Source organism: Taudactylus pleione, unplaced genomic scaffold (assembly GCF_031769625.1).
Source record: "Taudactylus pleione unplaced genomic scaffold, aTauple2 ptg000327l, whole genome shotgun sequence".
Taxonomy (NCBI): Eukaryota; Metazoa; Chordata; class Amphibia; order Anura; family Myobatrachidae; genus Taudactylus; species Taudactylus pleione.
In genome coordinates this window covers 5,495,228-5,521,109 of record NW_028284728.1, presented here as the reverse complement: position 1 = coordinate 5,521,109, position 25,882 = coordinate 5,495,228, and the positions used below count along the sequence as shown (strand labels likewise).

Sequence of the window (25,882 nt, the reverse complement as noted above, 5' to 3'; positions counted from 1 at the left end):
CTTCCCAATAAATTAGTAGGGGCCGCTGCAGCCAGGAGAAAAGTATGCCTGGTATGCAACGGACCGATAGTAACTTCTGTGGGTTCTGTTAAAGGATAATGCTGCACTTACCCGTTACGCCCATTGCTGGTACTGTCTTATTTGTCACCTGTATATTAGATGGAAAAGTTAACACTGACCTGATCGCCCCTGTGTCTACAAGAAAAGAATGTTTAGTACCAGCTAAATTAACTCTCATTACAGGCTCTTCCCTGGTATCCCCAGTTAACCTGACTGGCTGTAGACTACAGGTATGACATGACCCCTAGAGCTGACTGTCTTTTTCTAAAACAGCATTCACGGCCACAACGTGGGCAGGTGATAGCTGTGGCTGTCCTGTATGGTGTGGGTGTCCCTCCTGTTGGTACCTAGGGAATCCCTGATTTACTTTACAAAACCTACTTATGTGGCCTTCCTGATTACATCTAAAACACTTCCTTATGTGATGTGGGTTCAAAGGTTGTTGTTGTGTAGGGAGAGAAGTATGGGAAGATTGAGGTTGGGTAGGAGGGTATGAGTTAGGAGGTTGTGTGGGGTGTGTGGTAGCTGCATTGCGGTTGTATTTGCTTTACTTCTAGAGCTTGAATACTAACGGCCATTAGTTTCTCGCTCTGCATTTCTCTCTTAAGGATGTTTTTGTCATGCTCAATTGAAGCTTCCCTGAGTGCGTCCACAGTAATTCCCCTCCACCCAGGAAGTGAGGTCTGAACCCTGCTCTTAAGGGCGTCTTTAAGACCGTCCATAAGCACTGTAACTGTCATTTCCCTGTAATGGGTATTATCTTTAATATCTTTTATGCCTGTATATTGGGTAATAGTCTGCAGAGCTCGGTTAAAATAGTCTCCTGCAGAATCACTCTCCTTCTGTTTAATTGTAAAAATTTCAATCCAATTAACTACTACAGGGAAAAATATGGCCAGTTGATCTACAATATGAGTTATATTAGTTTGGCTGCCTTCATCAGTTATGGGAACATCTCCATGCAATACACAGGCCGTGATAAACTTTTTCACGTTGATATTGTGTGGAAGACATGCCCATAGTACTACTCGCCAATCCTTGTTGGTTGTCTCATGAGCATTACCCAAATCCTTTACAAATTTTTGGCAACTTGCTAAATCCTTCGTAGGGTCTGGGAATTCTACCATTATGGAATGTAACACTGCCCTCGTCCATGGACAATGCATTGCTACATTCCTTGTGGTCACTATACCCTGTGCATCCGCATTCCCATTGGGAACAGTTATTGTCCAGACGGGGTGGATGCCTAATGCACTATTACCCATGACTTTATTACCTGATTGAAGGATCAGCCTCTGACTACTATGTATGGGATTTGCAGCTTCAATAGCTGCAGGGGTTAATATTTCCTGTACTATCAATGGTGAGGCTACCTCCCTTGCTGGTGCTGGTGGGGCCATTACATGTGCGTGTGATGGTGGTGCATGTAACATTTGTGCAACATGGGAAAGAGCAGACATTACAACAGGTTCATTATCTGCATCATAAACATGTTCCTTATAGTTACTAAGAAGAGGGTACAAATTGCTTGTTACAATTTTATGGTTTTTGTGATCGATTGTACCAACACCACTATCCGCATAGGGCGGCGGTGGTGCATGTGCGTTAACAGTACCTTTGGCAATGCTACTTTGCAGTGCGTGCTCGTTCCCTGGCATCACATGCATAATGCTGTTTTGCGTTGTGCCCGTGCTCCCTTGCACCGTGCACGCGGCGCTAATTTGCGTCGCGTGCACTCTGCTGCCACAGTTTCAAACAATCATTAAACTTTACCCTTTTGTCTAGAGACTTCACCAACCAAATACTGTCCCTAACATTGTTCAAGACTTCCACATCAAAGCTACCTATCTTGGGAAAAGGCTTTCTACATTTCTTGGTCATTTTGACCCATATGTTACAATACACCATAGCATAAGCACCATACTTTTTAAACATTACATACCTTGCTGACCCCTGCGGCCCTTCCATCAGCAGCACTTCATCGATCATTACTAGAGATTGCTTAGCACCCATATTAAGAACAATGCTACGCAATTTCCCGAAAACGTCGACCTGTGAACGATTTTCAAAGAGCTACGTTCACGAACTCCCTCCCGCTATGCACAGCCAATCCTTCTAAAGTTCACAGTCGGCTTTGCACAATGAGGAGCAGAACAAAGACCTATTGTACTTACCCTACTTGCAGCTGTATTACCAAGCTTCAACCACTCGCTTATGTAAGCTTATACACTGGTTTCTCTCCTTAGGGATCGTTTGTATAGCCAAAAAGTGAGGAAAGACAACAACTTGCTTTGTGAGTTATTTCTTTTTCCTCATGGTAAATCACCTCAAGCTTTACCACACCGCTTCCTACTTCGAGTCTACTCCCGTTGGTAGCATTTAGAAATTCCAATAACCCCTAACCTTGCCAACAGTTTCACTCCCACGACACCCACTTCACAATCACAGTTTACACAAACTATGCGGTTCGATCGCTCTGCCCAAGGAACCTAACCAATCAATGGACTTTGCGATTAATGGGTGTTCGGACCGGGAAGAACTCCTTGTTTCCCGAAACCACAATGTACCTGCTTTGTACACTGGCCCAGTAGTTTGCTTGGCCTCGTCAGGCACCTACTGAGTTTACACTTTGAGGTTTGACCAGACAGTAACCTCCGCTAGGCTTAACAGACAGTAGCCTTAGCTTTTTTGGGCTTTAACAGACAGTAGCCCCCACACACATGCACGCTGCAATCACTATACTACTTCTGCTCAGAACAATAAAACCTTTTCCCAAAACACAGCACTTCAATTCAGAAGTTTAAACCGGTAATCACACTACAAAACACAATGACTTTTGAAACATGCGGCAGCAATACAGAGAACGTGCAGACGCTAATGTGCGACTTACCCCCTAACACACTGTTTTAACACAGAAGGGAAACACACGTTTCCTTCTTCGTCCCTGGTTCTAAACAGCGCGCCTTGTTCTCACTCGGTGATGGTAGTGCTCTCTCAGCAAAGTGGTAGCAGGTTTTCGAAGGCAAAGTGTTCTTTTCTGCTTATGGCGTCTACACCCTTTTGCTGAGAGATCGATGCCGTATGTTACCGTGCAAGTGGCAGCGTGATTTCACTCTACGAGCCCCCAACTAATGATACCTAATAAAAACCTCTATGCAATCCTGCCAATAACCTCTATGGAATCCTGCCTATAACCTCTAAACCTTAGATGACACTAATTAGCGTTATGAATAGTCGCACACAGCAATAAACACTTTCAGACTTTGCTTGTGGTTCCGAAGCACAAAAAGTTATTATTTAGCACAAAACAAAAAGGTACTTAAAAGCATATGATGTAGACAATACGTGCAAAAGTTACAATCAATATGGTACAATCAATACATACGCAGGCGCTCTGGATCCAGATTCCGGCATCAAAGATGAAACCTCCATCACAGGAACAAGAATATGACTGACTAGCTGGTTTCAGAGAGCCTGACTATATACCCGAACAGAGATAAGCAATACAATAGGCATGAGCTGGCATCATCACATTGGTTCTTCTTCTTGAGTCTTTTGTTACGGCACAGTTCATTGGTCCATTCATACTTGAGAAGTTCAGCCTCCCAGTGGCTCTTTGTTTACTTTTTCCTGGTGTTAAACAGGTCTAAACTAGCTATTGCATCACAACATTTCAATAGCTATCTCTCTATATCCCATAATTCACAGACGCATGTAGCGATTTCCCCACCGATGGAACCGGAGATCTGCAAATAAACAGCAGATCAGAATGGCGCTGAACATGGTCTGCTTATCATGTACTAAACCATAGATATCATATAACATACATTTCACAGCATTGAAAATATAAATGAAACCTTGGGTAATAACCTTTATTACTGCGGAACCTTTTTATGTAATTATGTAATATGTAAGCATTAGGAATATTAGGAAAAGACGCTAGTTAGCATTGTGCGCATATGTGTTTGTGTAGTACACCATGGTACGTGTTATGCAAGGTCATCCTTAGAATGGGCTTAGATACATCAGGGTATGGTTTCTGGAAGGATTATTAAAAGTCTTCTTGTGCGTCGGAGTCGCACGACGCTAAATAATAACATTGCCATATGTACTTATATCGTGAGTTGTAGCTAAAATGGCGTTGTGCGACCAGTCACAAAATGGCGTCTTGTTTGCCATTCGCAAGATGGTGTTATGCAGATTCAGATTGTAACAGATTCTGTCTTAGCCAATTATCCGGCTTCGACAGAGGAGACAGATGCTAGGGGTCCTACTGGACTGCATTTGTTAGTCACCCAGGCAGGGCGGTAGTGTGGACTGCACATAAGTGTAGTCCACACTACACTAGTATAACAAACACATAGCCGGTGCTGGCAGCTGTGTGTTTGTTTTAGCAGCCGATGAGAGTCAGATAGACTCTCATTGGCTGCTTGCCTTGCGCCCACTGGCGGAGCCGAGCTCTTCCGGCTTCCGCAGTGGCTGATGGGAGAGACGTCATGACATCTCTCCCATCATGCAGAGCAGGCCAGCCCGGGAGGACACCGGACGTAGGAGCTGATGCTGGAGCGTGGATCAAGGTAAGTGGATTTTGTGTGTGTCTGTCTGTCTGGCAGGGGGCAGGGGGGGTTGTTTACTACTACTGGGGGCATTGCTGGGGGGGTTGTTTACTACTACTACTGGGGGCATTGCTGGGGGGGTTGTTTACTACTACTGGGGGCATTGCTGGGGGGGACTACTACTGGGGGCATTTCTGGGGGGGGACTACTGCTGGGGGCATTGCTGGGGTGGACTACTACTGGGGACATTTCTGGGGTGGAACTACTACTGGGGGCATTGCTGTGATGGAACTACTTACTACTGGGGCATTGCTGGGGGGGACTACTACTGGGGGCACTGCTGGGTGGACTACTACTGGAGGTACTGCTGGGGGGACCACTACTGGAGGCACTGGTGGGACCACTACTGGAGGCACTGGTGGGACCACTACTGGAGACACTGGTGGGACGACTACTGGGGGGCACTGCATAGGTGGGGATTACTGCTGGGGGAACTGCATAGGTGGGGGACTACTACTGGGGGCATTGCTGGGGGAGGACTACTACTACTGGGGGCACTGCTGGGGGGTTAGTATGGGGTCACCATATAAGGGGGACTACTGCTGGGGGCATTATAGAAGGGACACAGCATAGGGAGATCACTACCTTGGGCACTGCATAGGGGGACCACTACTGGGGGCACTGTATAAGGGGCAATACTGTAAACTGCCTAGGGGGAGTGGGAGCACACTTTTGCACTGGGAGCCAAATTGCGTATAAATGGCCCTGTAATTTTTTTACCAAAATGCCAAGGGGAGGGGGGGGGGGTGACAGAAACTATTTTGGCAAGGGGAGCACATAATAAGTCCCAGAAACAATACATACATGGACACCCCAGTTTCTCATATATTCCAAACATCAGTGTCATCCAATTTCAATAAATCACTGTGCACCCGACAGTGCATCAACGAAGGACAGAAGACATTACAGAAAACATTGTAGCCCCAACGTTTCATTGAAGCCCCTGGGGGCCAATGTATTTAGCATATGGATCCATTTACATTCCCTCTGGAGTAATTTTATTGTATTATAGATACATAGACGACCTACTCATTCTCTGGCAAGGGGCGGTGCTCACATTAAGAAATATACTTTATGAACACAATTAATCAGACAGCGTGGTTAAATTGGTGCAAGTGGAATCGGTATGATTTACCGCCGGACCCATGCCCGGCGGTTGGAATCCCGACAGCGGCATCCCGGCAGAGGAGGAAATCCCGATTGTCCAAGGTAAGTATAAACTAACCTTTTTCTAACCCCCTAACCCTCCCCCCAGTGCCTAACCCTATTCCCCACTCTAAGTGCCTAAATCTAACCCCCCTTCCCCACTTCCTAAACCTAAGTCCCCCGGGGGGGTGCCTAACCCTAACCTCCCCCAGGAGGTGCTTAACCCTAACCCTCCCTCCCCCTAGCCTAACCCTAACCACACGGGGGGGTGCCTAACCATAAGTCCCCCCGGGAATCCTAAACCTAACCCCCCCGCGGCTATCCTAAACCTAACCCCCCCCCCGCGCTGCTATCCGCGCTTGGCGTCCCTTCGAATGACAGGCATCGGGACTTCGACGCCTGTCATTAGACACTTGCCGGGATATGACAGTTGGGAAGCCGGTTGTCGAGATTAGGTCCGCCGGCTTCCCGACTGCATACCTTTAGTATATGTAATCTCATGTTTTGCCACAGATTGACACTACAGTATTGTGCAACCCAAAGGCACCAAATATTATATTTCAATTATTAGTTTCTATTTAACAGTAGAGTTATCATGTATTAGACAGAGATGCGGTATATTTGACCATCATATATACAGATTTTTTTTACATCAAATATTTGCATTAGTCTTAATACCCAGTATACCTTGGAGTAGGTAATTTTTCTTAAACTAACCAAAAAAAAATATAGCTCAAAAGCTCCGTATAATGTGATCTCAATTTTATATAAATAATCAGTTCACTGCATTTATCCAGTTTGTGAAAAATGCCAATAGCACACAGTATTACTGCACGGTAGAATGCTGACTACATCCCATATTATCATATCTCTATGCACATAATCTATCACTCACTAAACTATATTTATCCCACAATCAGATCAGCCCAGACCATATTCATCCCTGTAGTCATTATTATAAATTATTTCAATTAATTCAGAGTCATAGCAGCAAAATCACAAGTCATGATTACCCCGTGTATATCTAGATCAAAGACCAACCTACAAACAAAAAATGAAAAACAAGGATCAGAATATGGATGTAGTGTTCCCGCTAGGCTGTTTTAGCGTGGCGCCGCTCCCTGCCCTATTTCTGAAGGGCAGAACGCGCCCGGCCCTCCAGCGCGGGGGACCACTGAGACAGCCTGCGGGTTCTGACTCCACCCGCGGGTCGCTGTGTCCCGCGGGTGGTCAAAATGACGGCGCAGTGGTCACAGCCGGTGAATGGATGCGGGCGCTAGTGCCCGGCATCCATTCACAGTGTCCGCAGCGCTTGGGGGCTGCCCAGCATGTCAGTTAGTACCGGGCACGCCCTTAGGAGTGACGAAAAGGGGACGTGTCATAAAGACACGCCCCTTATCTTTGGTCACGCCCCCTGCATACGCAAAAGTGCCCTAACTCTAGGACCGGTGCCCTGCCTGCAGCCGGACCTAGAGTGAACACTAATGGGTGAATGACCTCATTAACTATAGAGAGTTCACCTCATTAAGGCTTCTCGGAGCAAGTGTGTCCAATCTATATATCCATTGTGCCTTTCTTTTAAAACTTCTTTGCCTCTATACTCTACACATGGAAGGGGCAGAATTCGGTATATTTTAATGCATCTCAGAAAACGGATGACTGGCCACAGGTTATCACTGGTCCCACTGATGAGTGTCCGTCAGACAGAACCCTTATGGCTGGCCAACCTTTCTGTAAAATTAGTTATAGTTATTATTATTATCCTTTATTTATATGGCGCCACAAGTGTTCTGCAGCGCCTTACATAGTACATAGAACTAATAAGTGAACACTGTCAGGGTTCAGTCTAGGATCTGCTATCTCTCACCTCTGTGCCGGCTTCCCCTGACTTTCTTGTGGTCAGACATCTGGTGCAGTGAGGGGTGAGATGCTGAGTATTCTGCCTTAGGTGCTTTTGCGGACTTCCATGGTTGGCTGTGTGTTTTGGGGATCAGAGTTCCCATCACGGGCGCCACCATAACAGTCCTCCTATCCAATGGTAGCATGATCTTAGTTAGCTGATGCTGTGCTCCAATAATCTGCTACCCCTGGGTATAAATCCGCCCCCAGAACTTCAGGAAGACGCTGTTCAACATTGCTGTTCCAGTGACTTGTGAAACTCACCAGTGTTGCTCTGCGCTATTCCTTCAGAGAGTTGCTTCAGCCTGCTCACAGTTCTCCAGTTTCCAGTATTAGCTTCCATGTTATTCTCAGTCTGAGAGATTAGTTCTCTCCCAGTATTCTGTAGTTCATGTTTTCTATGTCTGTGTCTTGTATATGTGCTGCTAGTTCTATTGCAGCTTTCTGTGTTACTAAAGTGTCAGATTACCTGTTATTACTAATTAGCTTTCAGCTGCATCTTTTAACATTCCCAGCATATGCCTGTCTACTTCTCTGTGTATTTCTGTGCAAATCTGCACCTGCTTATGTAACAATTCCCAGTACATGTGCCTGTGTCCACTTCCAGGGCCACCATCAGGGGGGGATTGCCAGAACTATAGTCCCGGGCCCGGACAGAAAGGGGGCCCGGGTAGCAGTGGAGTGGACAAGTGCCGGTGGTATTTTCAATTTGGAGCCTGCCAAAAGCTGATCTGAGCTTGTGGACCGGCAGCCAATCAGGAGCGGCCGCAGTTGCGGCTCCTGATTGGTCTGCCAGTCTGCAAGCTCTGATTGGCTTGCGGCCAGTGCTATATTCAAAATGCGTTGCCTGCCCCCCGGGTCCCTCTCTCTGTCTGGGTAAATGCGAGCGCCGAGCAGGAGCAGCAGGGAGAGGCTGTGCAAGGAAGACAACAGCCGGGGATAGAGGGAGCAGCAGCTGTGGGCGGAGAAGCTATTTACAGCCACCGTGTGTGGTGCAGAGGAAGGACGGCAGCAGGAGCAGGAGAGGCTGGAGACTGATCAAGTACATAGACCAGCTCTCACACCCTCACCCTGCTCTCACACACACCCTCACCCTGCTCTCTCACACTCACCCTCACCCTGCTCTCACACCCACACCCTGCTCTCACACACTCACCCTCACCCTGCTCTCACACTCACACCCTTACCCTGCTCTCACACTCACACCCTGCTCTCACACACTCACACCCTCACCCTGCTCTCACACCCACACCCTCACCTTGCTCTCACACCCTCACTCTGCTCTCACACCCTCACCTTGCTCTCACACCCCCACTCTGCTCTCACACCCTCACCCTGCTCTCACACCCTCACCCTGCTCTCACACCTTTACCCTCCCATGGCTTACACCCTCACCCTCACGTTGCTCTCACACCCTCGCGTTGCTCTCACACCCTCGCGTTGCTCTCACACTCTCAATCTGCTCTCACATCCTCATCCTGCTCTCACACCTTCACCCTCCCATGGCTCACACGCTCGTCATCATGCTGTTCACCCACATTATCCACAGCGACGCCCACCTCTGACAAACTGCCCCCCCCCACCTAAGAGGAGGGGCCCTGCCTATTTTATCAGTCCCGGGCCCCATCATTTCTGATGGCAGCCCTGTCCACTTCTCTCTGTGTCTCACTGTGCTAATCACAAGTTAGATCTCAGCTGGACCTCCCAGCACTTTTCCAGTATTTGCCTTTGTCCACTCTGCTCTGTGTCTTGTCTGTGCAAAGCAGTACCAGCATTTCTAGCACTCCCAGTATTTGCCTTTGTCCACTCTGCTCTGTCTTGTCTGTGCAAATCAGCACCAACATATTTAACCGTTTCCAGTCCATGTCTGTGTTCTAGCATTCAGATCCATCTCCAGAGTTCTAGCATTCCGTTCACCTCCAGTATTATAGCATTCATTATAGTCTCGGTCTTCTGCTATTCCCAGGTACCTGTCCAGAGGGCCACGACCTGCTCACATGGTGCGGCGGAAAACCAAATCCCAATTGGAGGGGTAACTGGAGAAAACCACCAAGTGAGTTAGACTCCGCGCCTCTGGGCAGGTCTAGCCAAACCAGGGTTCGGCCGCAACTAGGAGACCTAGTCCAGTCACTCCCCTAGTCACCCAAACCCCCCGGCTCACCGTCCTCCACAGAGGAACACTTGCACCGGATCGTGACAAACAAGAAACAAGTAACTTACAGTACATTACAGTGCAGGACAAGGACACAATTTATATAGATTGCTGCAATAGCGATTAAAGCACTCACAATAAGCAGCAGGGAGTTGGCAGTCAAGTGTTAGGTGCCCTTATGGGGAGAAAGGAGTAGAAGAAAATGTAAAGAGAAGCACATGAGGGAAGAGGTCCCTGCTCGCGAGAGCTTACATTCTATCCGACATGAAAGCCTACAAAGGCATAGCATAATGTATACTACATATTCCACATTTTGTGACCTTTATTCTGGTGGGAAAAAGTATTACCAACATTCATACCCCGGCATGTTGTGCAGTTTGGGCAATGATAACAGCCGAATTTGGCAGTGCCTATCCAAGTGTGTCTGCTCCTCTGGGTCTTACCTGCGTCAGAGTGATGGCAATAGCACACCTGTGTGGAGACCAGGGGAAGAGGGTCCCTGTAACTATGTGGAGACCACGGTGGAGACAGGCCATGTACCTTGTGGAGACCAGAGAGGATATGGGCCATGTACCTATGTGGAGAGCAGGGCCACGTACTTGTGTGAAAAGTGGAGCCAATTACCTGTGCAGAAAGCAAGGCCCTATACATGTGGGCTGTGCTTTCCAGGCTAATGCCCTGGGCTTGATGTATGCAGTGATGCTGGACGAGCCCAGGGTCAGCTGTTTGGTAGGAAAGAGAACAGCAGATGTGCCATTTTGAGGCAAGAATAGGTAGTGGATGTTGTGCCGCTATATATATTTTTTTCCGCTCCGGCAGCCAGCAGGGTGTGCAGCAGGCCAGGGCAGGCTCTACCATTAGCTTTAGGCAGCTGCCTAGGGGCGCCAGGATCTGGGGGGGCACCACTGAGTCACAGTTGTACTTAATTCATAGAACTTATAAGACTCCACCTCCCTGAGGAGTTAGGAAGTTGGTTTTGGTGGTGGGGGTGGCGGCAGTATGCTGACGTTTTGCCTAGGGTGCCAAGAATCCTTGCAGCAGCCCTGAAACAGGCATGTCTTGTCTCCTACAGCTGCAACCATGCCTCTGTGCATGTCTTGTCTCCTACAGCTGTGACCATGCCTCTGTGCATGTCTTGTCTCCTACAGCTGTGACCATGCCTCTGTGCATGTCTTGTCTGATACAGCTGTGACCATGCCTCTATGCATCTCTTATCTCCTACAGCTGTGACCATGCCTCTGTGCATGTCTTGTCTCCTACAGCTGTGACCATGCCTCTGTGCATATCTTATCTCCTACAGCTGTGACCATGCCTCTGTGCATGTCTTCTCGCCTACAGCTGTGACCATGCCTCTGTGTGCATGGAAAGAAAGCAACTAAAATGCACCCAGCTGATTCCATCAACAGGTGGTAAGGATCAAACTAAATAGTTTTACAGGGTAACGAGAAGTAAAAGGCTGAGGCACAGATTTGGTGAGTTACAGCTGATGTTCATTGGTTCGATAACACTCAATGGAAAATGTTTTGGATGTAGGAAAATACCATAAAATGCTGTACTAAATTCAGTAATCAAACTAAAACTTTATTCTGGTCATCAACAGCTGTCTACTGGCTGCACTGATATCTATCAAACAGACTACCAGGTGGCTCAGTAAAAATATTCTTATGGCACAAGTACACCAAACCATAAAAGGAAAAAATACACTGGAACTGTATAGTGTATACTGTATCATTAAACAACCAGGTGTTAAATTATATACTGCTCTGGCGAGATTAAGAATACGCAGCAAAGGTGACCCAGCCATTGGGCATTCTTCCTGGCTGACTATGGCTGCTACCTAAACTAGAATCATCCATATTTTTTATTAATATATTTATGAGACTGTTTCTTGATTATACAAGCATGGGTAATTAAGAATTAACTTCAAATAGAAACTCCATAAATCATGTCATTATCTACAAATATGACTTGGGACAAACATTTATGTACAGTACGAACACTTTTACATGGATTTAAATAATATAATAATAATATTATAATAATAATAATAATAATAATAATCTTAACAGTTTGGAAGGTATGTTCTACTGATTTAAGGTGAATGGGAATAATTTTGGATGTTTGGTCTGGACGTACAGTATGTTTCAGTATTTTGAAATCGGCTGTTCTTTTCATTCTGTTATTTTGCAATACTGTAAATGAAATAACAATATTTGCCATATATATATATATATATATATATATATATATATATAAACTGCCCCTGATCGCTTTGTTTTTTTTTTTTTTTTTAACTTTTAACTTTCATTTTTATAATCTCTGAACATTTTTCCCTTTTGATGTAAACTGGATCTGAATCCATTTATATAAAATATAAAACAAATCTCTCAGTGTCAATTTAATATTTATTTTTCATTACAGAAAACATAGACAACTTCAACAGGTATGTAAATATATATATATATATATATATATATATATACTTTTTTACATTAAATAATTTGAGGCTTTAATCACAATATGATAATATTTAGAATTATAATAATATCTGTTTAAAATGTGGGAAAAATATATATTCTCAAATTCTTATTTTGGTAAAGGTCCCTAGTACAAGTAAAAAAAAGCAATCAGCTCCAGATCAGACATATGATGAACTAAGCCCTTTCACAGAAATTTACATCAGAATGCCTGAAAACGCTGCCCAGCCTGACACCCAGCCTAATACTCAACCAGACAGGTAAAAGATTATTTATGGCCTGCTGATATATTGAAGTACAGATGTGGCAGTTACAGTACATTGTGGCTGATCACACGACAAATGTGTGCACGCATCGCGCTATGTGATTCTCCGCGACATCATACGCCACGCTACGCTACGGCGTGCACTGCGATCACACCATGCATTCCTATGGAGGCACGGTCGCGTACACAGTGCGCGTATCTGTTTGCGGGTGCGTGTCTCGCGCTATGCGTGCCGGGATTCGCCGCACCATCGGCAACAATATAGCTGGGCATATTTGTAACATTTAAACTATAATATGGGTCAGTGAGAATAACCCATTTAGTATTGTCCCCTTCTTGCTGAATAAAAGGGGTGTGCCATATTGTAGAGAGATTTTAGAAATTAATTAAATATACAGCTTCAAGTGGCAATAATGAAAGTTTCCCTATTCAGGACTGTCTATAGCTCTAACTAATAAGCGCAAAGCCACCAAATGTACTGTGTATACTCTTCAAGGCATGGGGAGAAAGATTCAGTTAAAAACCATTTTGTTTTAATTAAACAATGCTGATAAAGGAATGTGTAGCACTGTACAAGGTTAGATGCATGACAAGGTCTCTGTTAGGGGGTAATACAATTAGAAGCAAGTTTGCAAGAGTGAGCTTGTCTCATGAAACTCGCACACTTCGCACAAATGCTTGCTCCCGAGAATCACGCAATCCAGTTAGAAATGCCAACTCGCACTACTCATAGTGAGGGTGTGCGAATTCCCTATAGCATGCAACTTAGAAGAAGTGCGTGAAAAAGTGGGGAGACCATCCTGGACCCCCAAAAATTTATTATTTCATTAGCAGGACCATATAGAAGGCTGTTAGTGGTCATAAGGAAAGTACTGGAGGTTTTTAAATGGTGTAAAATGGATGATTTGTGCATTTAAAAAAAAAATCAAAAAAAATCATAATAACCTATTTTTTCGTTTAATCTCAAACAAGTTAAACTAAAAATATAATAATGGTGATTATGGAGTAATTTGAGGCCACTTTAAGTTTAAAAAAAATGATAAAAAAGGCAATTCTTTTTTTTCCTTTAAAAAAATACTGTAATTAAATTTGGGGTGCCTAAACTAATGAAAAAGTTCATTTGGGGGTAATTTGAGACCATTTTTTTTAAACACCCAAAAATTACATGTAATTATTGGGCCAATTAAGCTAATGTTCTAAATGCCCACAGAACAAAAACATGTATCAATTATAAATACTGTAAGACAAATATTACATGGTATAACGGCGAACATAGTAATCTCAAATAAATACTCCATTGTACCTAACCACATAGGAGCAAAAGAGGTACTGTCATTTAGGATAAATCCTTTTTAATGCATCAATTACTTAAAAATACGTTCCTCCATACATTTATCTTCAATGTATCAAAACAAAGGAGCTCATTCAGAGGCGAGCGTGGAGTGCTCGCAACCGACTCGATGTTGACCCACTGGGCATGTGCACGACGGAGCCGGCTCCGTCGTGCGCATGCGCGAGACCCGGCTAGCGACGGGGCGCTCCGTCGCTAGGGGTCTCGCAGCAGACGGGGCAAGCTGTCGATGGTGAGTGACAGCTCGCCCCGTTTGCTGGGTGGGCCGGGGGCGTGCCCGGCCAAACGGAGGCGTTCCAGACGGAACTCATGCCGTTTGGGGATGGCCCCACTGACATCATTGCTGATGTCAGTGGGGAACTTCCTGCTCGATCAGAGCAGGAAGCTCCCTGGGGCTTACGAGTGCCCAGACCCAACCTTAGGGTCTGGTCGTAAGCCCCGATGGTCGCGATGGTCTTGACCATCACCCATGTCAGTCGCTAGAGCTGTGGGTGTTAACCCACAGCTTAGCGATCGACAATGAGGCGGTTGTTCAGGATGCAAGCGGCCGCCCTGATTCAGTGCGACCGCTTGCAACTAACGACCGCCTCTGAATGAGGCCCAAAGTCCATATGTAGGTGCTAAATAATTCAAGACCTATATATTGGCTTTACTGCATAAGTATGTTCACAGATATCCTGCAAATATTCACAACATAAGGCTATTGATGTTTGAGCATGTATTCTCTCACTTGCGGACATAACTATCTTGGTAATGAGTAATCATACTGAGTTCACATTGCAGTTAACAGTCTTTAAGTAGCTCGTCCACATATCACAGTGATAATGATCAAATATATTTAACACTGTTCACTACTAGGGCTCAGATATTGAAAATTCTCAGAGACAGTGTCTATTCATTTTATAATGACCCTTATTTAAATGAGCATAGATGAGCCCTTAAAAATAACATCCCCACTTCTATGATATCAGCTGAAGTCAATCAGAAAAGTTTGTTCACATGTCATAATCAGGTTTTAAGGAAGCATGAACCCTAGAAAAAATCAATCTATACTGTGTTATAGTGTATCAGATGAAGTCAATCAGAAAATTAGATTCATATGTCATAATCATGCATAATCAAAAGCAACAAGGTGAACAATGCAACAATTACTGTGGGTTGGTTCATAGCAATAGGGCACGTTATCCTGCAAGTGATCAAAGACAGTGGGCCTGATTCAGAGCCGGATGCTATGCTGCGCTCGCTTTGAGCGATTTTTCGCAATCTGCGCATATGTGTGAGTCGCAATGCGCGTGCGCGAACCAGTCAATGAGTTCGGAAATTGCTCGCCCGTAGCCCGCAGTCGGGCCACTATTTTGAGTGACAGATAGTGCCGTTTGTGGGTGGTAACAGGGGAAGGTGCTTAGAAACTGGGGTGTGGTTGTGCGAACGCAGGCGTGCCCGACTTTCAGAAGGGCGTTTAATGGGTGTGCATAATTAGCAAAGTAGAGTCATTAGACACGTGACTAGGTTGTATTTTATTCAGAACTGCTCGCAATGTTGTGGTAGCTGGCCCCTTTTAGCAAGCGAGCGTACGCTCGTAGCGTCCGGGTCTGAATCAGGCCCAGTGTTCAGAACTGCATAGAATAAACCTGCAGATATTGTGGGTGTTTGAATCAGCTTAGATTAGTAGTAAGTACGGCACTAAGATTTCTCCATCCCCTCTGCTGTCGGGTGTCTTACTGGAGAGGACACCGGACGAGACAGGGACTCCGACAGTGCAGATAGAAAAAAAGTAAGAGTGGGAGTGAGACAATTAAATGACAATTAAGCTAATTGAAAACTTCTAAATGCCTAATTAGTCATTAGTGGGACTGTACAAAGGGTTCTACACTTTGCCTTGACATTTTTACCTTTGAATAAAGATTTTCCTACCATCTCACACCCTCAGGTGCGCACAAAAAAATGGAAGTTTGGAATTGGATTGCCACTGCACTTTGCTGTACGAGTTTGACGTGAAAACCGCTTGCACATGCCAACTCCCACCTAATTTGATTGACCCCATAAACAGATAGTAGACCAACAGAAACGGATAGTACAGTATAAATTATTTAAAAAAAAAAAAAAAGACTTATTTTTTTCTACAAAAGGCTACTGAAGCCCAGTGATCCAGTACACAGAAACAAACAGGCATCACTTATTGACATTTTATAGTTTCATAGTATGAGATTTAATTGAATGTATTCTGTTTTTTACTACTTTTAGGCTAAAACGCAAATCTCTAGATTCCTCTCCAGTCCCTTGTAAACAGCAGCTATTCACTGAACCAGAGAGCTCTAAACTTCCAGACAGCAGGAACAGAGAAGACAGTGATAATGATAAAAAGATTATTACTGGCGACATCAGCCCACCCAAACCCAAGAGTAATGCAAACAGCCCTGTCCCTATGGAGAGTTTGGATAGTGAGCCTCCTGAGAGTCACAGCATGGGGGAGATGGTTACAAACACCAACCAAACAGTAACTGTTAAAAACGGTGAAGATTCCAGCAACTATGTTAAAGTTGAAGAACGCCACTGGCAGGTGCCAAATGAAAATGTCTTCTACACCAGAAGCAATGGACCCATCTCACATGTAGAGTCTATACACCAAGCAAATGACCAGCATGGCCAGATGTCTGCTGTTGACCATGAAAAAGGATATGACAAAAAGTATAGTGAGGAACTGAGCACTAAAACGAAACACTTAGAGGATCAGTTGGTCGAAACGTTAAACCAACAAGTGAAGGAGCCCTCAGACCAGGGGACCAAGACTGATCTCTCCCCAAATGTCAATTCCACCAAACAGCTGATGTCGCAGTACGAGCAGGCCCTGAAAGAGATCAACAGGATGAAAACGCAGTGCAACGCATTGCAAGACCTGAAGTGTGAGAAAGCCAACGCCCCGGCGAAGGAAGGAAAGGACGACAATGCGAATGAGGTGGACGAAATGGCGTTAATACTTGAAGAGGTGCTCCAACAGCTTGATATGTGTAGAACTGAAAGGGATCAGTGCAAAACTGAGGTATAAAATTTATATCCGACTGTTAGTGTTCATTGCAAGTCATAGTGCCCGATTCAGAGGTGGATCAAATGTGCCTGTGTCTTTTTCCGCAGCTGTATCTTCATGCTAATGCCGCAACCAATTCTGTTCATACTGAGACGCCCACTTGCAGCGGATCTAATCCATCTTGGTGTGTCCTTAGATACACCATCGCTGCATCATCGAAGCTTACACCAGCCCTATGGCAGGTGCAATTTCTTCGCCTAAGCAAGGCGTCCTGTGTCCACGTGTGACTAACCCCCCCCCCCTGCCCGTTACCACTCAGGAACGCCCAATGAAATCTACAGCTCGAGTCCAAATTCGTTCTGTATATACCGGCAGTAACCTTCGGGAAGCATGCGCCGTGCCACTCCGACACATGCACAATACTTCCGACATCGGCCAACGGCGCGCATATCGGCATTGTGTGCAATTAACACCTTTAAATCAGGCCCATAGTGGTGTTTTTCTTTGTAGAATTTAATTTCTATAAAGGTACAACTGAAAAAAGTCGACACAGACTGATCTAACCCAAAATGAGAGCAAGTGATTTGGATGAAATACAAATGTATAAAACTGAGGTATAAAATGTATATTTTACTTTAACAGTATGCATAAAAAAAATAAGTCTTTTTCTCTGAAAAGTGCAATCTCTACATTTGAGCTTAAAGAAGTATTTATATGTAAAAACCTGATTAATACAAAGCTGCACGGGTCTGATGAAGCTTTGGTCATTAATTGCTTGCTTTTCATGGTGTTTGGCTATTAGCCTGGTGCACAGGGGCGCCGAGAGGTGGGGGAGCGGGTACAGATTACCGGGGCCCGAGCTTCCTTGGGGGCCCGGGTCCAGCGCCGCCCCCCCTCCCTCACAGCAGCCCAGCACACGCTGTTGTGTGCTGAGCTACAGCGGGAGACTGCTCGCGGTTGCTGAGCAGCAGCCACGAGCAGTCTTCTATGCCTGTGGGGGAAGCGATTACACTGATCGTGCCCCCCTGGCTTTGAGCAGGGCTGAGGGGGCTCAGAGCGCCCCCCCGGGTTTTTTTCGGACAGGGGGTGTGGCTACGCCTCCCGCGATTAGGCCATGCCCCCTGTTACCCGGGCCCGCCGCGGCTCTTGGCGGGCCTGTTGGTGCACACTTCAATCTTCCATTCCAGTCTATTTACAGTACATGTGTAAATACACTGTGGGCAGTCAGGAGATGGTTAATGCTACACTGTGAAGTTAGGTGAGTTCATTAATGTATATCCTCCCACTGTCCCATTTAGCAAGGAAAGTCCTGCCATTATCTTCCCCTGTGCTTTATTTCCTGTCTGTAGCTAGGTAAGTCAGGAATTGGCTTGTTTTTTTCCTGTAGTGCAGAGTCAGGTACAGGGAGGGGGCGTGCCCTATTTGGGGAGGTGTGGCCAGACCCCCTGCTTACAGGGGGGTGACGGTGTCCAGGGGTGGGTGCACAGTTGCTACCCCCCATACATAACACACAGAAAGAGATTACTGACTGCTGCTGCAGCAGCCTCTACCTAGCCCGGCACACAGCGTGACAGCAGCGTGTGTGTTGGGCTGGGGAGAGAAGCGGAGGGTGGTGGTTTGGGCTGCAGGACCCGGCCCCATCAACAGGCCCAGGTAAATAGTACCCGCTCGCCGGCTCTCATTGTCCCTGATTGGGGGACACTAGGATCATGTTGGGATCCGAATGAAAGGTCGACACCAGATGGTCGACATGCAATAGGTCGATAGGGACAAACAGTCGACATCATTAATATGTTGACAGGTTCAAATGGTTGACAAACAAGTGGCTGACACAAAAATGGTTGACTCATGTTTATGGTTTTTTCCACATTTTTAAGGATAGGGTTATACAGTTGGGGGGAGGGTTAGGCACAGGGGGAAGGGGTTAGGCTAGGGTTAGGTACCAGGGGGAGGGTTAGTGTTAAGATTAGGGTTAAAAAAAATGTTAACCATTTTGTGTTGACCATTTGAACCTGTCGACCTTTTAATCCTATCGACCTTTTGTACCTGTCAATCTTTTTATACAGCACCCGATCATGTTGGGGTGTAGTGGGTGCAGGAGGAATGTGGTCACTTTAAAACTGACACACTTATCTGTGCTCCCAACTTCCCTATACCTCGTAGCTGTTGGGAGCACTGAGTTTAGTTTAAGTGCAGAGCACCGTTCCTGATGCTGGAGTCCCTATGGAGCATGGTCACTACTTTTTCCAATGTGTGGAAACAACTGCTATAGCTGCATTCATTAAGTGACTCAATAAGGATTTTTGTATTATGAATTTGGTGTTGTTGATACATATAGATGCCAATGATCACTACCCTTAGTTATTTCACAGCATAGAATATTTTCTGTTGTGTGATTTATGGTTGGCCAGTAAGAGGTTATCTGTGGCTTGGTGTTCCCAAGGCCAACTCACACCTCCAACAGCTACTCTGCCCAGCCATGGTACATATTACAGTGCTGGTTTGGGTAATGATACGTTACCACCTAGACGTAACTTTAGAGTTTCCAGTACACAGACACTAAGCTCCTGCTTCTGAGTCAGGCACATGTGGGAAAACGGGCTCATCTCACATTTATGAGCTGACCATGCGTGCAAAAACATGGTACAGTATGTGTGACATAGTCATTCCTTTGCCCTGAGCCTCCCCCTCTACTCCAGTCAACCTTCCCTGCCCTGTGCCTCCCCCTACTCCAGCGAGCCTTCCCTGCCCTGTGCCTCCCCCTACTCCAGCCAGCCTTACCTGCCCTGTGCCTCCCCACTACTCCAGCCAGCCCTCTCTGCCCTGTGCCTGCCCCTACTCCAGCCAGTCTTCCCTGCCCTGTGCTTCCCCACTACTCCAGCCAAACTTCCCTGCCCTGTGCCTCCCCACTACTCCAGCCAGCCTTCCCTGCCCTGTGCCTCCCCCTACTCCAGCCAGCAATCATTGCCCTGTGCCTCCCCCTAATCCAGCGAGCCTTCCCTGCCTTGTGCCTCCCCTCTACTCCAGCCAGCCTTCAATGCCCTGTGCCTCCCTGCTACTCCAGCCAGCAATCCCTGCCCTGTGCCTCCCCTCTACTCCAGCCAGCTTTCTCTGCCTTATGCCTCCCCCTACTCCAGCCAGCCTTCCTTTGCCCTGAGCCTCCCCCTCTACTCCAGTCAATCTTCCCTGCCCTGTGCCTACCCCTACTCCAGCGAGCCTTCCCTGCCCTGTGCCTCTCCCTACTCCAGCCAGCCTTACCTGCCCTGTGCCTCCCTGCTACTCCAGCCAGCAATCCCTGCCCTGTGCCTCCCTCTACTCCATCAAACATTCACTGCCCTGTGCCTCCCCACTACTCCAGCCAGCCCTCTCTGCCCTGTGCCACCCCCTACTGCAGCCAGCCTTCCCTGCCCTGTGGCCCCCCTACTCCAACCAGCCTTCCCTGCCCTGTGCCTGCCCCCTACTCCATCCAGCCTTCCCTGTCCTGTGCCCCCCCTACTCCAGTCAGCCTTCTCTGACGTATGCCTCCACCTACTCCAGCCAGCCTTCCTTTGCCCTATGCCTCCCCTCTACTCCAGCTAGCCTGCCCTGCGCTTGCCCCCTATTCCAACCAGCCTTCCCTGCCCTGTGCCTCCCCCCCACTCCAGCCAGCCTTACCTGCCCTGTGCCTCCCCACTACTCCAGTCAGCCTTCCCTGCTTTGTGCCCCCCCATTAAGTTCAGCCTTCCCTGCCCTGCGCCTCCCCTACTGCAGCCAGCCTTCCCTGCTTTGTGCCCCCCCATTAAGTTCAGCCTTCCCTGCCCTGCGCCTCCCCTACTGCAGCCAGCCTTCCCTGCCCTGTGCTTCCCCCCTATTCCAGCTAGCCTTTCCTGCCCTGTGCCTACCCCCTACTCAAGCCAGCCTTCCCTGCCCTGTGCCTCCTCCGTACTCCAGCCAGCCTTCCCTGTTCCCCCCCCCCCCCCCCCCCCTGTGCCCTGTGTGAGAGCGAGGCCCCTCCCTACTTTATCAATACCGGGCCCCACAAATTCTGGTGGCAGCTCTGTCCGCATGTATGGGAAGCTCCGTGCTATTCTGAGTAATGCATGCGTGAAAGGGATGATGAGTGTTGCATCTGCGGACACTAGAGCAGTGGGTTGGAGAGGCTGGCACTTTCACAGGCACGGATTTGCGTCACAGGGGTCTACTTACTAAGCAGTGTTAGGAGACAAAAGTGAAAAGTGATAAGGTGCCAGTCAATCAGCTCCTAACTGTCATTTTTCAAACGCAGCCTGTGAGATGGCAGTTAGGAGCTTATTGGCTGGCACCTTATCACGGTTCACTTTGTCTCCTAACACTGCTTAGTAAATAGACCCCTTAGATTGGCCAATTGTTGCATATGAAAGTACAAAGCCACATCTGTGGAGAAAAGCTTCTGCTCAGAATCAGGCCCTATATGAGCCATTATGTCATGTTTGTAAAGCCTTGACCCACTGTTTGTCACTTATAGTTTCCCCTAAATCTGCTTTCCTTACTGTAGGGAATCTAGGAGGGTTGCACTGGATAGTTTATATTAGAGATGTGCGCAGACCGCCCGTATTTTGGATCTAATTGATCTTTGTGTTTTGGCAAAACCACCCTCAAGTGTTTTGGTTTGGATTCGGTTTTGGATTTCTTTAAAAACTATAAAAACAGCTAAAATCATTTAATTTGGATTTGTTTTTGTTCCTATAGTATTATTAACATCAATAGCTGATTTTGACCTTCTCACGGCACCTGAGATCACGAGACTTAAATGTAATTCAAAACACGCGAGAACCGGTTTTTAAATCCAAGTTCCTAATTGCGAGAGTTTTAAACACGTGCAAACTCGCAGATGAAGCACAATAGAACTTGGCGTGAGAGAAAAAGCCGCGGCGGCTGCTGCATCAGAGCCCTTTTTGCGCAGATTGAGACTCAGGGCCATATCCAATTACACGCGATAAAGCGAAAAATTAACGTCGGGGAAGTTTTTTCTGTTACGATAATTTTGCGTCTTTTGTCTATGCGTGCTCCCATTTTTCACGCTATTCTATTGTAAAAGATGCAAAAATGCATTCGTACGAAAATGGGTCGTGGTGTAACCTGCAAAATGTACAACAGATTTTGGGGAAATCTGTCTGTACCCCATAAAAAGCCTAACTGACATAGGAAATCAATATAGAAGTGTATTAGGGGACCTAATAAAAATATTTGGAGTTCTTAAATTGTGTGAAATGACTGTTATAAGCATATTTATGTAGTAGTGGAAAAATTATAGAAAGCAAGTTTTTTTGGCCAAAATAAATGCTGCAGTAAAATTAGGGGTACATTAGAATGGGTGCAAGTATATTTTTGTGACATAAAAGTGCAGCTTTAAAAACTGTTAAAAATACACCATGTGCAGCAACCTGCAATGTTTAAAACGCCTGTCCCATCCATACAGCCCCCCCAAAAAACCAAGCCCACTGCTTTAAACCCATTTTCCAACACTTTTAAAAAAAATTTCACCCCAAAAATGACATGTCATAATTGCCCAAATTAAGTTAATTAAAAAAATATTTTTGCCTAATTTGTCATTAGGGGGTGCGGTGTCCAAAGGGTTCTGAACCAAGTCCCCCATTTTTAGCCCAAAATAGGGATTTTACACAACTTTTCACCTGCTCTGAGATGGAGAAAACAATTTGCCGTTTTTTGTCTATGGAGAATTCGCACGTGCAATAACTTCGGGAATAGGATCTCACAATACGCATTTTTGTGCAAAAAGTGTGCACGCGCGAACACTTTTTCTCAAACCGCGGCTTTTCATGTCTAATTGGATATGGCCCTCAGTCACTCACAGATATATAAATGTTGCACATCAAATTGATCAGTGCAATCTAGCAAAGTAGTGTCGTTTTGTCACTCCCAGTTGTATTATTTTTGCGAATAAGATGTACATTTTGAGCAAGAAAGATGCTTGGCGCGTCCGAGTAGTCTAGGACCTGGCAGAATGCTACACAGGTTCTTGTATCAATATTGTATTGCTCGGATTGGTCAGGACCCAGCAGATCCACTGACTCTGACCAATCAGAGCGACCCCATTCATTCCTATGACTTGGAAGTAATTTAGGGGGAGATGTACCTTGGAGAGAGATAAAGGGCCTGATTCAGCATGGATCGATATTGCCAGGAACGATTCTAAAGAGGAGGGATCCCGAGTGCAGTGTCCGTCACGGGCCCCCTCCTCTCCGTCCAGCGGCGCACTGAGCGGTGCACGGCCAGTGCCGAACTTATAGAGTCTGGGCACTATAGTGTGTCTAGAGTCTATAGCACATGTGCAGGTCACCGGGAAAATGGCTGCGCAAACGATGGGAAAATGGCCGCGGCGGACATTTTCCAGCTGTTTTTTTTACAGGCGCAGACACCGGAGCCGATGTGGGACTACGGAGAGGTAAGTTTTATGGGTGCAGGGTTTGCAGTGTGGTCCCCCCCTGGACCCAGGGGCCTGTGTGCCCCGCACATCCTGCACCCATTATAAATATGCCCCTGTGCTCAGCCAGCATAGAGACGCTCTCTGCTGCTTTCTCACATCCGTAATTCCTTGCAGTCCTGTGTATACATCAGTAACATCGAGGAACATCGGACCCTCACGTACCATTACAGCAGCTCTGACCTGTCACAGAAATTACAAGTCCCGTGTGTCACAGAAATTACAAGTCCCCTGGCATACAGTGAGTACTCAAACTGCATATGTCGTTGCAGTGGCTAATTTATGCATGCCCATGTAATGCCGTTCAAACGAACTGGCACTCCTGCATATCTCTGACCACTCCCTCGTCACAACCCCCAAACGCTGACGTCCTACTTGTTTCTAGCAAACTGAGAAATGTAGCTACACATTGTAAAGACTGCCATGGGGTGTTCAGAAGAAGATTATTTATCAGTAATTATAATTTGCTGTGTTCTTGCATCTGAATTCCAAGGGCCACACTGGTTTTTACTTTAAGTTGATAAAGTATTTATTACTATGTGGGGAGAAGTGCTATAAAACCCGGAAGACTGTTTTACATTTAGTTTAAGGGGCTTCCTAACATGAATCCCAGGCATACATGCCTACCCTCCCGGTTTTCGCGGGAGGCTCCCATTTTTTTGGGTAATCCCCCGCACCCCCGGAAGGGTAGGCATTTCTCCCGCATTCTGCCCACTTCCTAGTGAAGTGGGCAGAATGAGGAGAATACCCGTGGCGATCGCGGGTCTCCATGAAGGGGGCGGGGCTTAAGACGTGATTCTGCATGAATCACAACATTTGGCCCTGCCCCTATGTAAATTTTACCCAAATTGTGGCAGTTTTACAGTGAGGGGCGGGGCTTAATACTGTGAATTGTCAGGCCCCGCCCCCGTCGGCCCTCTTTTGCTTCTCTTACCTGGGCTTCTCCCGGGAAGAGATTATTAAAGGTAGGTAAGAATGATCCCAGGGTGTGTCTGCTGGGTGAGGTGGAAATGATGGGCCCAAGGTTGGTTACTCAAACTCTTCTAGCTCTATAAGACAGTCCTGTAAGATCACGTACCTGTCAGGTAAGTTAGAGAACGTGAGGCTCCTCTGGGTTTGCTTCTATGGTGTTTGATGCAGAAAGTACACTGTGATGACTGATATTGCTTATTTTCTATTAAGTGACAGAAGCTCACATATTAGTATTGTTCAGAATCAGCCCACTCGGCATATTTCCCTTATTACCCTTATTTCCTTCTTCTCTTGTTTTGTAAACTTTTGTATATTTAGTTTGTGGGAAATAATGAAAACTTTTAGGAAAAAAAAAGATGGAGGAGATTAATCTCTGTGAAGATGACCGTTGTTGTGGTTGGTACTGTCTTATATTATAACGTGAATTTTACAGAATGAGAAGTTGAAACAAGAGAAAATGCATTTCCAATCTCAAATTAACCGACTGAGGACTGAAATAATAAAGCTGAAAGAAGCGACAAGGCAGAACAGTGCCTCAGCCGGTACATCAGCAGCTGAAAGGTATAGTAGTGACAGCGTTTATTTGTCTGTAGTTCTGGATAAATTACTACATTTCCCTTCAATGAACATTTTTGGATTTCCCAACCCTACAGCGGAGCAGATCTATTACTGGTAATTTACGCATATAAGATACAGTTTATGCAGATCCTTCCTAAACACCAAATGTATGTTCTATATGTTAAAAACCACTTATAGAACATACATTCCAATTGGGAGCAAGCTCTCCCCTCTCAGCCATACAGTACATACTGTACATACATACTTACATACTACACTTTTCAAAACATACATTTAATAAAGTCTGAATACCCCTATGCTGTGCCTGCCAATAACCACAGCCTTTCTTCACTGTTTCCTCTTGGGAGATTTGGTACCAGAAGCACAGTGGATAGCAGTACTAATTTTGGGGGGTATTTTTGATATTATCTTCATTGATTGGTCATTGTATAAAATTGCTAGACAAGAGTCAATATTGAATTAATATGTTCTGGGAGAAGAAAATGGATGATAATACAGAACTGTGTTCATTTTCTTCATGGGTATCCAGCACATCAGATACAAGGGGGCGCAGTACATAAGTTGCATTCCACCAGCTCTTTGAACCAAGAGCTGCCATTGTAGATTTTGGGGCATATTCAATTAGGTGCGAAAAGTCCCGTACTTTTTGCCTGCCGCACTTTTCACCGACTTCGCGTGTTTTAGCCGCGGAAAGTTATCATGCGCGTCCCCGCTATTCTCTGTATTCAATTCCAAAGGAGGTTAAAATGCGTCCCGGCGAAACTCAAACATGCGAAAATTGCTGTCAGTTGTGGGGTAATCAGCCTGACACCCCCCAAAAGATGCACTAACATTGGGGATCAGTATAGATGTCCCCGATTAGCCCCCCTAGAGGTAT

General features: G+C 46.1%; 1 protein-coding gene across 3 annotated transcripts in view; it reads left to right on the top strand.

The window, feature by feature from the left end:
• The window catches only part of LOC148509421 (MORC family CW-type zinc finger protein 3-like), a 266,886-nt gene that overhangs the window by 216,516 nt on the left and 24,488 nt on the right, over positions 1 to 25,882 (top strand). For 2 of the 3 annotated variants that reach the window (XM_088443164.1, XM_088443163.1), the window contains exons 15-18: positions 12,295 to 12,316; positions 12,474 to 12,610; positions 16,211 to 17,006; positions 24,860 to 24,987. In XM_088443164.1, coding sequence (XP_088299290.1) covers positions 12,295 to 12,316; positions 12,474 to 12,610; positions 16,211 to 17,006; positions 24,860 to 24,987 — 1,083 coding nt within the window. The remainder of the gene's footprint in view (positions 1 to 12,294; positions 12,317 to 12,473; positions 12,611 to 16,210; positions 17,007 to 24,859; positions 24,988 to 25,882) is intronic. The other variant, XM_088443165.1, reaches the window with a different exon arrangement.